This window comes from Carassius carassius, chromosome 11, assembly GCF_963082965.1.
Source record: "Carassius carassius chromosome 11, fCarCar2.1, whole genome shotgun sequence".
Taxonomy (NCBI): Eukaryota; Metazoa; Chordata; class Actinopteri; order Cypriniformes; family Cyprinidae; genus Carassius; species Carassius carassius.
The window spans coordinates 28,313,450-28,331,416 of record NC_081765.1 but is presented as its reverse complement, the minus strand read 5'-3'; the positions used below and the strand labels follow the sequence as shown (position 1 = coordinate 28,331,416).

Genomic DNA, 17,967 nt, shown 5'->3' with positions numbered 1-17,967 from the left:
TTTTCAGATCCACCAGGACCTCCATCCAACCCACGGATTACTGACACCACCAAAACAACTGCAACATTTAACTGGGGTAGACCCTTCTATGATGGTGGACTCGATGTGACAGGATACATTGTTGAACATAAAAAGGAAGGTGATGATGACTGGGTTCAAGACACAACTACTCCATTGAGAATAACAGAATTTGTGGTTTCAAATCTACAATCAGGAGGAAAGTATCACTTCAGAGTCAGAGCACTGAATTCAGAAGGACTTGGTGAACCCTCTGAAGTTGAGCAAGTTGTTGAACTGGTGGATCGAGAGGAGGTTCCTGAATTTGAACTTGATGCAGAGTTGAGAAGAACACTTGTTGTTAAGTCAGGTGCTTCAATCCGCATATTTGTGCCAATCAAGGGCAGGCCAGCTCCAGAAGTAACATGGCATAAGGAAGATGTACCACTTAAAGGCCGCGCTCACATTGACACTACTGAATCATACACTCTAGTAGTCATCCCTGAGTGTACAAGATATGATGCAGGGAAATATGTCTTAACATTGGAAAATGTTGCTGGAAAGAAGTCTGGATTTGTCAATGTTCGTGTTGTGGACACCCCAGGACCTCCAGTGAATTTGAAACCAAGTGAAATCACAAAGCATAGCATTACTTTACAATGGGAGATTCCTATCATTGATGGTGGTTCAAAGATTACTAATTATATCATTGAGAAGCGGGATGCAACACGAAAGGCTTACTCAACCGTTACAGCAAACTGGCAGAAATGCTCGTACAAGATTCCAGACTTGGAAGAGGGTGCTGAATATTACTTTAAAGTCTCTGCTGAGAATGAAAGGGGCATCGGTGAACCAGCAGAGACACCTGAACCAATAAAAGCTTCTCAGGCTCCTTCTGCACCAGATAATCTGATTGTTTCAGATGTTTCCAAGGACACAGCAACTCTTGCATGGACAAAACCAAAATACGATGGTGGTAGTCGAATCACTGGCTATGTGATAGAGGCTCAACTGAAAGATTCTGATCAGTGGACACATGTGACAACAATAAAAGCTTTAGATTACACTGCAACAGAATTGGTGGAAAATGCAGAATATGTGTTCCGTATCTTTGCTGTAAACACCTCAGGTAGGAGTGAACCTCGTGAAAGTCGACCAGTTGTAATAAAGGAACAAACCACTGCTCCAGGATTTGACCTCAGAGGTATATATCAGAAGATTGTGGTAGCTAAAGCAGGTGATAATCTTAAAGTTGAGATCCCTGTTCTGGGTCGTCCAAAACCACTTGTTGTATGGAAGAAAGAAGATCAGGAACTAAAACAGACACAGAGAATAAACGTTGAAAATACTGCAACTTCTACAATTCTGAACATTAATGAAATTAAGAGAAAAGACGGAGGACAGTATTCAATGACAGGAAAGAACATCTTCGGAACTGTGACTGAAATCATTACTGTTCAAGTACATGATATTCCAGGACCTCCAACTGGACCAATAAAATTGGATGAGGTTTCTTGTGATTATGTAATAATATCATGGGAAGCTCCAGAAAATGATGGAGGAGTCCCTATTAATAACTACATTGTTGAAATGCGTGAGACAACTGGCACATCCTGGGTAGAACTGGCAGCAACTGTTATCCGCACAACATTTAAAGCAGCACGCCTTACAACTGGTATTCAATATCAATTCCGTGTAAAAGCTCAGAACAGATATGGTGTTGGACCCTTCATAACATCAGAATCAGTGGTGGCTGCTTATCCATTTGATGTTCCAGGACAGCCTGGAATTCCACAAGTAGTTTCCTTCACCAAGGATTCAATGACAATCAGCTGGAATGAACCTTCTTTAGATGGAGGTAGCCCAATTTTAGGATACCACATTGAGAGGAAAGAGAAGAACAGCATACTCTGGCAGAGGATCAGCAAAGCTCTAGTTGTTGGCAATATGTTTAAATCACCAGGTCTGATTGATGGTATTGCTTATGAATTCCGTGTTATTGCAGAAAATCTGGCTGGTCTCAGCAAAGCAAGCAAGCCATCTGAGATGACATATGCACTTGATCCTGTAGACCCCCCAGGTCAACCTGTGGCACTTAACATAACGAGACATGAAGTAACTCTTCAGTGGTCAAAGCCAGAGGGTGATGGTGGTTTCTCAATTACTGGATATACAGTTGAAAAAAGAGAGCTGCCTAATGGTCGCTGGCTCAAAGCCAACTTCAGCAACATTCATGAAACAAACTTTACTGTAAGTGGTCTCATGGAAGATGCTTCTTATGAATTCCGTGTATTAGCAAGAAACTCAGCTGGAGCTGTCAGCAAACCATCTAAAACTTCAGAGGTCATTGTCTGCAGAGATGACATTGAAGAACCAAAAATTGATGCTGATGCAAGTTTCAGTAGTGCTGTGGTAGTGAAAGCAGGAGATGTCTTTAAGCTAGATGCACGTGTTACAGGTCGCCCAATTCCATCCTTGGTTTGGACTAAAGATGGCAAGGAGCTTGAGGACACTGGAAAACTAGAGATCAAAACATCAGATTTCTATACCTGTTTGATTAACAAAGATTCTTTACGTAGAGATGGTGGTGCATACGCTCTAACTGCTAGCAATCCGGGAGGATTTGCCAAATTTGTCTTCAATGTTAAAGTTCTTGACAGACCTGGGCCACCTGAAGGACCACTGCATGTTACTGACATGACAACAGAGAAATGTATTCTATCATGGCTGCCACCACTTCATGATGGAGGAGGAAAGATTGAATACTACCTCATTCAGAGACGTGAAACAAGTAGACTTACATGGACAAATGTAGCCACGGATTTACAAGTAAACCGCTATAAGGTTACCAAATTGCTGAAAGGAAATGAATATATTTTCAGAGTCATGGCTGTGAACAAGTATGGCGTTGGAGAGCCTCTTGAATCTGAGCCTGCTGTTGCCACAAACCCATATGTGCCTTCTGATCCTCCACAGGCACCAGAAGTAACTGCAATCACAAAAGATTCAATGGTGGTGTGTTGGGGACATCCTGAACACAATGGTGGAAGTAGTATAAATACCTACATCATTGAGAGGAGAGATAAAACTGGTCTTCGTTGGGTAAAATGCAATAAAAGAACTGTTACTGATCTGCGCTTCAAAGTGTCAGGACTAACACCTGGACATGAGTATGAATACAGAATCCTAGCTGAAAATGCTGCTGGCTTAAGTGCTCCAAGCCCTTCAAGTCCATTCTACAAAGCATGTGACACAATATTCCAACCTGGACCACCTGGAAATCCTAGGGTTTTGGATACAACAAAGTCATCCATTACTATTGCTTGGAATAAACCAGTTTATGATGGTGGTTCAGATATCACAGGTTATATTGTTGAAACATGTCTGCCAGAGGAAGATGAATGGACAATTGTCACCCCAAAGGCTGGGCTAACAGCAACATCATTCACCATAACCAACCTTATTGAAAACCAAGAATATAAGATCAATATTTCAGCTCTTAACTGTGAAGGTATTGGAGAGTCAGCCTCCATACCTGGTTCACCAAAAGCAGAAGACAGACTCCTTCCACCTGAAATCGAGCTTGACTCAGACCTTCGCAAAGTAGTGAACATCAGAGCATGCAGTACCTTAAGATTATTTGTGCCAATTAAAGGAAGACCTGCACCAGAAGTCAGATGGTCAAGGGAGACAGGTGAACCCCTTAATAAAGCATCAATTGAAATTACATCATCCTTCACCACATTGGTTATTGAGAATGTAAACAGATTTGATGGTGGAAAATACATGCTAACAGTGGAAAACAGTTCAGGAACTAAAACGGCGTTTGTTAATGTCCGAGTTCTTGACACTCCTGATGCACCACAAAACCTTACAATCAAAGAAATCACAAAAGATTCTGTTTCCCTCATCTGGGATCCTCCAATCATTGATGGTGGATCAAGAACCAGGCATTATATTGTTGAAAAACGTGAATCTACACGAAAAGCATATTCCATCGTTAATGCCTCCTGTCCCAAAACAAGTTGTAGAATTGGAGACTTACAAGAAGGAGGCTTGTATTTCTTCAGAATTTTGGCTGAAAATGAGTATGGTGTTGGTCTTCCAGTAGAGACCACGGAAGCTATAAAAATCTCTGAGAAACCTCTTCCTCCTGGAAAAGTGACTCTAAAAGGAGTAACTGGTAACAGTGTAACACTTTCTTGGGAGAAGCCGGACCATGATGGAGGAAGTAGAATTACGGGTTATATTGTTGAAATGCAAGGGAAAAACAGTGAAAAATGGACACAAGTAATGACTGTTAAAGTAACAGAGGCAGTTGTTGTTGGCCTAACACAAGGTGAAGAATACTCCTTCCGTATTTCAGCAACTAATGAAAAGGGAACCAGTGATCCACGCCCACTTAATGTCCCTGTGGTTGCTATGGATGTTGTTATTGCTCCTGCTTTCAAACTTTTGTTCAGCACATTCAGTGTTCTGGCAGGAGATGATCTGAAAATCGATGTACCTTATGTTTCTCAGCCCAAGGCAGCAGTTACCTGGCAAAAAGATGGTATTGCTCTTAAAGAGACAACAAGAGTAAATGCTGAAGTAACAGAGAGACACCTTTACCTTGTGATAAAAGAGGCAACACGGGATGATGTGGGCAAATATACTATTAAACTGACAAATTTAGCTGGTGAAGCTACAGCAGACGTCAATGTTATTGTCCTTGATAAACCTGGACCACCAACTGGCCCAATCAAAATAGAGGAGGTAACTGCAGACAGTGTTACATTGTCATGGCAGCCTCCAGAGTATGAGGGAGGCTGTAGCATTAATAACTATATTGTTGAAAAACGAGACACATCCACAACCAACTGGCAGATTGTATCTGCAACAGTGGCAAGAACAACAACTAAAGCTGCAAGATTGAAGACTGGCTGTGAATATCAATTTAGGATTGCTGCAGAAAATAGATATGGAAAGAGTTCAGTTCTTTTGTCTGAGCCTGTTGTTGCACAATATCCCTTTGAGGTTCCAAATCCACCAGGAACTCCAACTGTTCAATCTGCTACCAAAGAAAGCATGGTTATTGTGTGGAACAAACCCAGTAGTGATGGTGGAAGCAAGATTTTGGGATATCACATTGAGAGTAAGGAAAGAAACAGCTTGTTGTGGGTAAAGCAAAACAAAACACTCATTCCAGACACAAGATTCAAGATAGGTGGCCTTGAAGAAGGCATTGAATATGAATTTAGAGTTTATGCTGAGAATATAGTTGGTCTAAGCAAAGCAAGCAAAGTATCAGAAATCCAGGTGGCTAGAGATCCTTGTGACCCTCCAGGCAAACCTGAAGCAGTGATTGTCACCAGAAACTCTATAACACTCAAGTGGACACCACCACAGTTTGATGGTGGCAGCAAGATTACAGGATATTTCATTGAGAAAAAAGAATTGCCTAGTGGCCGCTGGATGAAAGCTTCTTTTACGAATATCATTGAGACTGAATTTGTTGTCAGTGGCTTGGTAGAGGAGCAGCAATATGAATTCCGTGTCATTGCAAAAAATGCTGCAGGTGTGTATAGTGTTCCATCAGACAGTACTGGTGCAATCACAGCCAAGGATGAAGTTGATCCACCCCAAATTGACTTGGATGCCAAATATTCTCAAGCTATAGTTGTTAATGCTGGTGAATCATTCAAGGTAGATGCAAGAATACTTGGCAAACCTATTCCTTCAGTTCACTGGATAAAAGCTGGTGAAGAACTTACAAATACTGCAAGACTTGAGATAAAGAATACTGACTTTACAACTACTCTTAGTGTGAAGGAGGCTATCCGTGTTGATGGAGGCCAGTATACCTTGCTATTAAAAAATGTTGGTGGAGAGAAATCAGTAGTTGTCAGTGTCAAAGTTCTGGACAGACCTGGGCCTCCAGATGGCCCAATTTCAATATATGGGGTTACTAGTGAAAAGTGCTGCATTGCCTGGAAAACTCCATTGCACGATGGAGGTGCGGAGGTGTCTCATTACATTGTGGAAAGAAGAGAGACCAGCCGATTAGTTTGGACTGTTGTGGAATCTAAGGTACAAACCCTCAATCTTAAAGTTACAAAACTCCTTCCTGGAAATGAGTATATTTTCAGAGTGATACCTGTAAATAAATATGGTATTGGTGAGCCTTTGGAATCTGATTCAGTGATTGCAGCAAATCCATTTGTCCCACCTGATGCACCAAGTAATGTTGAAGTGTCAAATATAACAAAGGATTCTATGGTTATCACATGGGAAAGACCCACTAATGATGGCGGCAATGCAATTACAGGATATATTGTTGAAAAAAGAGACAAAGAAGGCGTTAGGTGGACAAGATGCAACAAACGTGTAGTGAGTGAACTGCGCTTTAGAGTAACGGGACTTCTTGAAAATCGAAGTTATGAATTCCGTGTGTCTGCTGAGAATGCAGCTGGAGTTGGTAAACCAAGTCCACCTACAGTATACTTCAAGGCAGTGGATCAAGTCTTCAAGCCTGGTCCACCAAACAACCCTAAGGTAATTTATGTCTCAAGAGCATCTGTTGTCCTGCATTGGGGGAAGCCAATTTATGATGGTGGCTGTGAAATTCAGAGTTATATTGTTGAGGCATGTGAAGTTACTTCCGAAGAATGGATGATGTGTACACCTCCCTCCGGAATTACAGAGACAAGATTTGAGGTTAAAAAACTGCTTGAAAAGCATGAGTACAAATTCAGAATTTGTGCCATAAATAAGGTTGGTGTGGGAGAAACTGCTGATATCCAAGGATCCATTATCATAGAGGATAAACTTGAGGCACCAGATATTGATCTTGATGCTGACCTGAGAAAGATGATTACTGTCAGGGCTGGAGGCTCTCTCAGATTGTTTGTGCCTATCCGTGGACGGCCAACTCCTGAAGTCAAGTGGGCAAAGGCTGAAGGTGAAATCAACGAGGCAGCTCAAATTGATATTACAAGCAGTTTCACTTCACTTGTAATTGAAAATGTTAATAGATTTGACAGTGGAAAATACAATTTAACTCTGGAAAATGCCAGTGGAACAAAATCTGCATTTATTAGTGTCAGGGTCTTAGATACTCCTGATGCACCTGCAAACTTCCGTGTGAAGGAAATAACAAAGAATTCAGTCACTCTTACCTGGGAGCCACCTTTGCTAGATGGTGGAGCTAAAATTAAAAATTACATTGTTGAAAAACGAGAAAGTACCAGAAAGGTATACTCTGCTGTTGCTACCTGCAACAAGATGACATGGAAAATTGAACCTCTCCAAGAGGGAAGCAACTTTTTCTTTAGGGTTCTTGCTGAAAATGAACATGGTATTGGAATGCCTGCAGAAACTCTAGAACCAATAAAAATCTCAGAGGTGCCACAACCCCCTGGTAAAGTTTCTGTAGTGGATGTTACAAGGAAGAGTGTTTCCCTCAAATGGGAAAAACCAGAGCATGATGGAGGCAGCAGAATTACTCTTTACGAAGTTGAAATGCAAGCAAAAGATCAAGATAAATGGTCTATTTGTGCTCAAGTAAAATCCCTCGATACTGTTATAACTAATTTAGTCCAAGGTGGGGAGTACAATTTCAGAGTCATTGCCGTCAATGACAAAGGAAAGAGTGATCCCAGACTCTTGGCAAATCCTGTTGTTGCAAAGGACCTTGCTATTCAGCCCACAGTAAGAACAAAACTTAGTACCTACAATGTACAGGTTGGGCAAGATTTGAAAATTGAAGCACGAATTTCTGGTCATCCAAAACCGACTATTACATGGACCAAAGATGGTTCAGTTCTGAAACAGACCACGAGAGTAAATGTTGCTGACACTGCACATCATACCACTCTTACCATCAAAGATGCAACAAGAGAAGATGGTGGTATGTATAACATTGCTGTTGCTAATATACTTGGACAAGCAGAAGCCACTGTTGAAATAATCATACTTGAAAAGCCTGGCCCACCAACAGGCCCAGTCAGGATTGATGAAGTGAGTGCAGAGAGTATTACACTATCTTGGGACCCACCAACATACACTGGAGGCTGCCAGATTTCAAATTATGTTGTCCAAAAGAGAGATACCACCACTACTAACTGGGTAGTTGTTTCTGCCACAGTAGCAAGAACCACACTTAAAGTTAGTAATCTAAAAACTGGAGCTGAATACCAGTTTAGAATTTTTGCTGAAAATAGGTATGGTAAAAGCTATGGCATTGATTCAGATCCGGTTCTTGCCCAGTATCCTTTCAAGGAGCCTGGGCCTCCAGGAACTCCATTTGTGTCTGCATTTACAAAAGAATCTATGGTTGTTGAATGGCACAAACCAGTCTCAGATGGTGGAAGTGCTATTCTAGGATATCATCTAGAGAGAAAAGAGAAAAATAGTATCCTTTGGACAAAGATAAATAAAATACTCATTCAAGACACCAGATTTAAAACATCTCCATTGGAAGAGGGCATTGAATATGAATTCAGAGTTTATGCTGAAAACATAGTTGGAATTGGAAAGTGCAGCAAAATTTCTGAGGGGTGTGTGGCACGTGACCCATGTGACCCACCAGGCACCCCTGTACCAGTGATTGTGACAAGACACTCAGTGAAACTTAGATGGACACCACCGGAATATGATGGAGGCAGCCTTGTCACTGGATATGTTGTGGAGAAACTAGACCTGCCAGAAGGTCGTTGGATGAAAGCTAGTTTTGCAAATATTCTTGAAACTGAATTTACAGTCACAGGGCTGAAAGAAGACTGCAAATATGATTTCAGAGTTATTGCCAGAAACGGAGCTGGGTCAGTTAGTAGACCCTCAATGAGCACAGGCTCAATTACAGCTAAGGATGAAGTTGAACCACCAACCTATGAGGTTGCCTCAGAGTACAGTCAAATTTTGACAGTGAATGCAGGAGACACATTTACTCTGGAAGCATCCATACTAGGAAAGCCAGTTCCAACAATGCAGTGGTTTAAGGGTGATGTGGAAGTTGAAAATTCAGCAAGAGCTGAAATCAAGAACACTGACTTCAAAGCAATTCTTGTTGTCAAAGATGCCATTCGAATTGATGGAGGACAGTACACATTGCACCTCACTAATGTGGCTGGAACAAAGTCTGTTTCCTTCAATGTAAAAGTCCTTGATAGACCTGGACCCCCTGAAGGTCCTTTTACTGTTTCTGGTGTAACATGTGAGAAGTGTTCATTGTCATGGCTGCCTCCAAAACATGATGGTGGCAGTAGCATTTCACATTACATTATCCAGAAGAGAGAAACAAGTCGCCTTGCTTGGACAGTAGTTTCAGGTGATTGTGGAGCAACCATGTTTAAAGTTACTAAACTTTTAACAGGAAATGAATACATATTCCGTGTCATGGCTGTCAACAAGTATGGAGTTGGTGAACCACTTGAATCTGCACCAGTGATTATGAGAAATCCTTTTGTTCCACCTGGGCCACCTAAAGAACTAGAAGTAACAAATATTTCAAGGGACTCTATGACAGTATGCTGGACTCGTCCTGAGACTGATGGTGGAAGTGAAATTGTTGGTTATATTGTAGAGAAGAGAGACAGAGCTGGAGTGCGGTGGACAAAATGTAACAAACGCAGAGTCACAGACTTACGTTTCAGAGTCACAGGCTTGACAGAGGATCATGAATATGAATTTAGGTTAACTGCAGAAAATGCTGCTGGAGTTGGACAGCCAAGTCCACCAACTGTTTATTACAAAGCCTGTGATCCTACATTTAAGCCTGGCCCACCAACTAGTGCACACCTTGTTGACACTACAAAGAATTCAGTCACAATTGCATGGAGTAGACCAATATATGATGGTGGTTTAGACATCCAAGGCTATGTTGTTGAGATATGTAAAGCTGATGAAGAAGAATGGACCACATGTACTCCACCCTCCGGATTAAATGATACTAAATTTACAATAACTAAACTTACTGAACACCAAGAATACAAAGTTTGTATATGTGCTTTTAATAAACTGGGTGTTGGTGAGCCAGTGTCTATCCAAGGAACTGTCAAACCAGTGGATAAGTTGGATGCCCCTGAAATTGAGCTTGACTCGGAGTTGAGGAAAGGTATTGTTGTGCGTGCTGGAGGATCTATGATAATCAACATACCATTCAAAGGACGCCCCATTCCTGAAATAAACTGGACCAAGGATGAGGGAGATTTACCCGATAAAGCCCAAATAGAAAAGGGACCAGATTACACTCAGTTATCAATTGATATTTGTGACAGAAATGATGCTGGTAAATATACTCTGACTTTGGAAAATAATGCTGGCACTAAATCAGCCTTTGTGTCAGTAAAAGTACTCGATACACCAGGTGCTCCACAGAACCTTGTTGTGAAAGATGTAACAAGAAACTACACCACCCTCGTTTGGGAACCTCCACTTATAGATGGTGGTTCAAAAATCAAAAATTATATAATTGACAGGAGAGAATCGAATAGACAAGGATTTGTAAACATTACTACCAAGTGCTCCAAGACCAGCTTCCGAGTTGGTGATTTGACAGAAGGTGGTATTTATTACTTCAGAGTCATGGCAGAAAATGAATTTGGAATTGGTGTTTCTGTAGAAACACAAGAATCTGTGAAGACAGCAGATCCTCCTTTATCTGTCGGCAAGGTAACTTTGACTGATGTGACAAAAACCACAGCATCACTTTCCTGGGATAAACCAGATCATGATGGTGGTAGTAGAATCTTGGGTTATTATATTGAAATGCAGCCAAAAGGATCAGAGGAATGGACAGTTGCTACAGTCGCCAAAACAGTTGAGGGTACAGTGACAGGACTTAGTTCAGGACAAGAGTACTTCTTCAGAGTTTTAGCTTACAATGAGAAGGGAAAAAGTGATCCAAGGCCTTTGGCTGCTCCTGTCGTAGCCAAAGATGTTACTATTGAACCAAGCTTCAAAATACTTTTCAACACCTACAGCGTTCAAGCTGGTGAAGATCTCAAAGTGGAAATACCATTTAAAGGGCGTCCTTCTCCAAAGATTGCATGGATGAAAGATGGACAAGCACTGAAAGAGACAACCAGATTAAATGTCTCAAGCACTGTAACTTCAACAGTTCTTAAAATTAAAGATGCAAATAGAGAGGACTCTGGCAAGTACACAGTTACAGCTACAAATAATATAGGTACGGTCATAGAAGAGGTTGGCATTATTATTCTTGACAAACCAGGCCCACCAGTTGGACCAGTTAAAATTGATGAAGTAAGCGCCACCTATGCTATAATTTCCTGGGAGCCACCTGTATACACAGGAGGTTGTCAGATAAACAACTACATAGTGGAAAAACGTGATACAACCACTACTAACTGGCAGATTGTTTCAGCAACCATTGCTCGTACCACAATAAAAGTCACAAAGCTGAAGACTGGTTCTGAATATCAGTTTAGAGTGTTTGCTGAGAACAGATATGGAAAGAGCACATCATTAGATTCAGCTCTAGTTGTGGTCAGTTATCCTTTTACTGAGCCTGCAGCTCCTGGTACACCATTTGTTTCATCGGTGACAAAAGACCACATGACAATTGAATGGAAACCCCCCAGCAATAATGGAGGTAGCCCTGTTATTGGTTATCACCTTGAGCGTAAAGAAAAGAACAGCATCTTATGGACCAAACTTAACAAGCTTCTTATCACTGACACTCGATTCAAAACAAATGGTCTGGAGGAGGGAATTGAATATGAATATAGAGTGTTTGCTGAAAATATGGCAGGAATCAGTCCATCAAGCAAAGTCTCAGAAAGTGTTGTTGCACGTGATCCCTGTGATCCCCCTGGAACTCCTGAAGCCATTGTTATCACAAGAAACCTAGTAACTCTTCAGTGGGCAAAACCACAGTATGATGGTGGCAGTGCTATTACAGGATACATTATTGAAAGAAAGAAGCTGCCTGAAGGTCGTTGGATGAAGGCCAGCTTCACAAATATTATACAAACACAATTTACAATAACTGGACTGGAAGAAGAACAACGATATGAATTTAGAGTAATTGCCAAAAATGCAGCTGGTAATTTAAGTGTACCCTCTGAAAGCACTGGACCAATTACTGCTCAGGATGAGATTGAAGCTCCATCTGTCTCAATGGATTCAAAATTTAAAGATGTTATCATTGTAAAGGCTGGTGAGTCCTTTACTATTGATGCCGACATTGCTGGAAAACCACTTCCTGATATTATGTGGCTTAAGGATGGAAAAGAAATTGACAGTACTACACCCAGAATGGAGATTAAATCCACCATCACGCAAACAGTTCTGACTGTTAAGGACTGCGTTAGAGTAGATGGTGGTCATTTTCTCTTAAGTCTCAGTAATGTTGGTGGAACCAAACAGGTACCCATTAGTGTCAAAGTTCTTGATAGACCTGGTCCACCTGATGGCCCTCTGAAGGTAACTGGTGTCACAGCAGAAAAATGTTATTTGCACTGGAGCCACCCATCACATGATGGTGGAGCTGGTATTTCTCATTACATTATTGAAAAGAGAGAAACCAGCAGACTGTCTTGGACAGTAGTGGAACCTAAAATTCAAGCAATTAGTTACAAAGTCACTAAACTCCTGCCTGGTAATGAGTATATATTCAGAGTCATGGCAGTGAACAAGTATGGTATTGGTGAACCACTTGAATCTGAACCTGTCCTTGCAAAAAATCCTTTCAACAAACCTGGACCACCTTCAACTCCAGAAGCAAGTGCAGTCACCAGAGACTCAATAGTCCTAACATGGGAACGACCAGAGGACGATGGCGGATCACAAATTGATGGTTATGTTCTTGAGAAACGTGATAAAGAGGGTATAAGATGGACAAAGTGTAACAAGAAAAGACTGAATGACTTGAGATTCAGAGCCACTGGGCTTACAGAGGGACACTTCTATGAATTCAGAGTATCTGCTGAAAATGCTGCTGGTGTGGGCACACCAAGTGAACCATCTCAATATTACAAAGCTTGTGATGCAATTTATCCTCCTGGTACTCCTAATAATCCTAAAATAACAGATAGCTCAAGCACAACTGTTTCCTTGGCTTGGAGTAGACCAATTTATGATGGTGGAGCACCGGTCTCAGGATACATTGTTGAGGTAAAGGAAGTTAGTGAAGATGAATGGACTGTGTGCACTCCACCAACCGGTGTTCAAACAACTTACTTCACTGTCAAAAAACTAAAGGAAAATGCAGAATACAACTTCCGTATTTGTGCACTTAATATTGAGGGGGCTGGAGAGCATGTTGATGTTCCAGGATCTGTAATTGCTGCTGAAAAACTTGAAGCTCCTGAGATAGAACTTGATGCAGATCTTAGGAAATGTGTGACTGTGCGTGCCAGTGCAACACTTAGGTTATTTGTCACCATAAGGGGAAGGCCTGAGCCAGAGGTTAAGTGGACAAAGGCAGATGGTACCTTACCAGAGCGTGCTCAAATTGAAGTAACAGGCTCTTACACTGTGCTTGTTATTGACAATGTTAACCGATTTGATACTGGCAAATATGTTGTGACCCTTGAAAATAATAGTGGCACAAAATCTTCATTTATTAATGTCAAGGTCCTTGACTCTCCAAGTGCTCCATTGAACTTTGAAATTAAGGATGTAAAGAGAGATTCTGTCCAGCTACAGTGGGAGCCTCCACAAATTGATGGTGGAGCCAAGATCACCCATTACATTGTGGAAAAGCGTGAATCTAAAAGGCTGGCATTTACAACTGTGACAAACAGCTGTGTCAGAAATTCATTTAAGGTTGATGATCTCCAGGAAGGAGGTCTTTACCACTTCCGTGTATTGGCTGTGAATGAACTTGGTGTTGGTTTACCTGCAGAGACCATAGAGGCTGTCAAAGTTTCCCAAGCACCCTTACCACCTGGTAAAATTAAAGTTGTTGACGTAACTCGCCACACTGTTACTCTAGCATGGGAAAAGCCAGATCATGATGGTGGCAGCAAAATCACAGGCTACACAGTGGAAATGATAACTAAGGGATCAGAAAAATGGACTGTATGTGCTACAATAAAGGCACTGGAAACCACAATTGAAGGACTTACAACAGGAGAGGAATATAGCTTCAGAGTTACAGCAATGAATGACAAAGGAAAGAGTGATCCTAAACCCCTGGGAGTATCTGTTGTGGCACGAGATATTACTATTGAACCCATAATTGATTTGCTGTTTAATACGTACAGTGTAAAAGCTGGAGATGATCTCAAAATAGATGTTCCATTCAGAGGCAGACCTCCTCCAGAGGTTACATGGAAAAAGGATGGTCACTCATTGAAGCAAACAACCAGAGTTAATGTTTTGACATCAAAAACATCATCAAAGATTATCATCAAGGATGCAACAAGAGAGGATGCTGGAAAATATGAAATTATTTTAACCAATTCAATTGGTGTTAAATCAGCTGAAATATCTGTTATCGTTCTTGATAAACCAGGTCCACCAGGTGCAATCAAGGTTGAAGAAATAAGTGCTGATTTTATTTCACTATCATGGGACCCTCCAATTTATGATGGTGGCTGTCAAATTAATAATTATGTGGTTGAGAAGAGAGATATGACCACTACAGCATGGCAAATTGTTTCAGCAACAGTTGCAAGAACTTCAATCAAAGTAACTCGTTTGACACAAGGAACAGAATATCAGTTCCGTGTTGCTGCAGAGAATCGTTATGGAAAAAGCCATGCAATTGACTCTGCCCCAGTTGTTGCACAGTACCCCTTTTCACCTCCAGGCCCTCCAACTAGTCTTCACATTGCTCAAGCCACTAAATCAGGAATGCTAGTTACCTGGAACAGACCAGCTAGTGATGGTGGCAGTCCCGTCTTTGGATATCACTTGGAATGCAAAGATCAGAGCAGCATTCTCTGGATAAAGATGAACAGAGGACCTATTACAGAAACTCAGTTCAAGGTAACTGGTTTGGAAGAAGGCCTGTTGTATCAGTATAGAGTATATGCTGAGAATATAGCTGGCATTGGACCTTGCACAAAGGCATGTGATCCTGTTTCTGCCCGAGATCCATGTGCACCTCCAGGTCAGCCAGTAGTTATGAACATCACAAGAACATCTGTTTCTCTCTCCTGGGCAATACCTGAGTTTGATGGTGGAGCTAAGGTGACTGGCTACATTGTTGAACGCAGGGAACTTCCAGATGGACGATGGTTAAAGTGTAATTTCACAAATCTTCAAGAAACATTCTTTGATGTGACTGGCCTGATTGAAGATCAAATATATGATTTCCATGTAATTGCTAAGAATGCAGCTGGCTTACTCAGTGAACCATCAGAGGGTACAGGACCTGTGACTGTAAAAGATGATGTTGATCCTCCACGCATCACAATTGAGGACAAGCTAAGACAACTGGTTGTAGTGAAAGCTGGGGATGTACTGAGAATTGATGCTGAAATATCAGGACGTCCAATTCCTGTGATTTCATGGGCAAAGGATGGAAAAGAAATTGAAGCCAAGGCCAGATTTGAGATTTCTTCAACACTTACTAGTACAACACTAATTGTGAGAGATGCCATTAGACGAGACTCTGGACAGTATGTTCTAACATTGCAAAATGTTGCAGGCACCAGATCTTTGGCAGTAAACTGTAAGGTCCTGGACAGGCCTGGCCCATCAGCTGGACCGTTGGAAGTAACTGGTCTAACTGCAGAGAAATGTACGTTGACCTGGGGGCCACCTCAAGAAAACGGAGGTGCTGAAATTCAGCACTACATAGTTGAGAAACGGGAAACAAGCCGGCTTGCCTGGACTCTGGTCTATGCAGATATGAAAGCCACAACATGTAAAGTAACAAAACTGCTCAAAGGCAATGAGTATATATTTAGAGTTCGGGGAGTTAATAAGTATGGAACCGGTGAAGCTCTAGAGAGTGACCCTGTTAAAGCAATGGATCCATTTACAATCCCTGCTGCACCAACAAATGTTGAAGTCACAAGTGTTACAAGTGAAGCAATGACAATTTGCTGGGAAAGACCGGTCTCTGATGGAGGAAGTAGTATCTCTAGCTATGTAATTGAGAAACGTGAGAAATCTGGTCTTCGCTGGGTACGTGTCAACAAAAAACCTGTTTATGATTTAAGAGTAAAAGCTTCCAATCTCCGTGAAGGATGTGAGTATGAATACAGAGTATTTGCAGAGAATGCTGCTGGTCTGAGTGCACCAAGTGTGCCTTGCCCACTGACAAAGGCGGAGGATCCATTGTTCCTACCATCACCTCCAGCTAAACCTAAAATAATTGATTCTTCTAAAACATCAATAACTTTGTCTTGGAACAAGCCATTATTTGATGGTGGCTCACCAGTTACAGCATATATGGTGGAATATAGGAAAACCACTGATGATGACTGGACACTTGGTGTCAACAACACTAAGAGCACAGAGTTTACTGTGGTGGGACTCACTTCAGGAGCAGAGTATGTCTTTGTAGTCAGATCAATTAATAAGATTGGTCCAAGTGAGCCAAGCCCTGAAACTGATCCACAGATAGCAAAGGACAGAGAAGATGAGCCAGTTTTCCTAATTAGTAATGAAATGAGGAAGACACTGATTGTCAAAGATGGAAGCTCATTTACACTTAGAGTCCCATTCAAAGGAAAGCCTGTTCCACATGTAATGTGGAACAAACCAGATATTGATCTGAGAGTGAGGGCTGCTATTGATACAACCGATAACTGCACATCTATCACAATTGAGCAAGCTACAAGAGATGACTCAGGGAAATACACTGTAACCCTCCAAAATGTTGCTGGAACTTCTACACTGACATTGAGTGTAAAGGTCCTAGATTCTCCAGGCCCACCAGCCCACATTGAAATAAAGGATGTCACCAAGAGCTCTGCAACTATTACATGGGATACTCCCGAGAATGAGGGTGGTGCTCCAGTCAAGAACTATTTTGTTGATCTCCGTGAGGCAACTAAAATGGGCTGGACCAGAATTACAGACAGTTGTCCAAGGTTGACTTATAAAGTTAATGATCTTCAAGAAGGGGGGGTTTATTATTTCAGAGTTACCGGTGAAAATGAGTATGGTATAGGAGTCCCAGTTGAGACCAAAGAAGGAACAAAGATTACAGGTAAAATAAAATTTTGTTGTATCTTTTCTGTAGCACATTTGTTTGATTCATTCAAATCTTTGATAGATATTTTTTTACTTATCCGATACTTTAAATTTTTAGAAAAACCAAGTCCACCACCCAAGCTTGGAGTCACTGATGTCACAAAAGACAGCGTCTCACTAGCATGGCTTAAACCAGAACATGACGGAGGTAGCAGAATTACAAATTACCTGGTTGAGGCTCTTGAGAAAGGACAACAAAACTGGATAAAGTGTGGTTCCACCAAATCAACTCACTTTGTTGTCTGTGGATTGAGAGAAAATGCTGAATACTACTTCAGAGTTCGGGCTGAAAACCATGCTGGACTTAGCGACCCCAAGGACATGGTTTTACCTGTGCTTGTTAAAGATCAGCTGGGCAAGTTATTTATTAATAATAATGTTTTATTTTTAAACATACACAATGTTTGATTGTTTAGTTTAACATGATGTTAAATTATTATATATTCTTGTTGCTTTAATCAACAGAGGCACCAGAAATTAACATGAAGGACTTCCAACACAACACTGCCTTTGTTAAGGCAGGTTCAAATCTCAAGATTGAGATTCCTCTCACTGGTAAACCACTACCAAAAGTATCTCTATCTAAGGATGGACAGGTTCTAAAGTCAACCATGAGATTAAACTCTTATGTGACAACTGACTCCCTTATAATTTCTTTGCATGAGAGTGTTGCTTTGGACGCAGGCAGATATGATATCACGGCCTCCAACTCCAGTGGAACCACAAAGTCTTTTGTGAATATTGTGGTCCTTGACAGACCAAGCACACCAGTTGGTCCTGTTGAGATGTGTGATGTCACAGAAGACAGTGTCA

General features: G+C 41.4%; 1 protein-coding gene across 1 annotated transcript in view; it reads left to right on the top strand.

Annotated features, from left to right (window-relative positions):
- The window catches only part of LOC132153146 (titin-like), a 137,441-nt gene extending 119,764 nt beyond the window's left edge, over positions 1 to 17,677 (top strand). The window contains exons 170-171 of the mRNA XM_059562449.1: positions 8 to 17,110; positions 17,213 to 17,677. Coding sequence (XP_059418432.1) covers positions 8 to 17,110; positions 17,213 to 17,562 — 17,453 coding nt within the window. The 3' untranslated portion in view covers positions 17,563 to 17,677. The remainder of the gene's footprint in view (positions 1 to 7; positions 17,111 to 17,212) is intronic.
- The last annotated feature ends 290 nt before the right edge of the window (positions 17,678 to 17,967 follow it).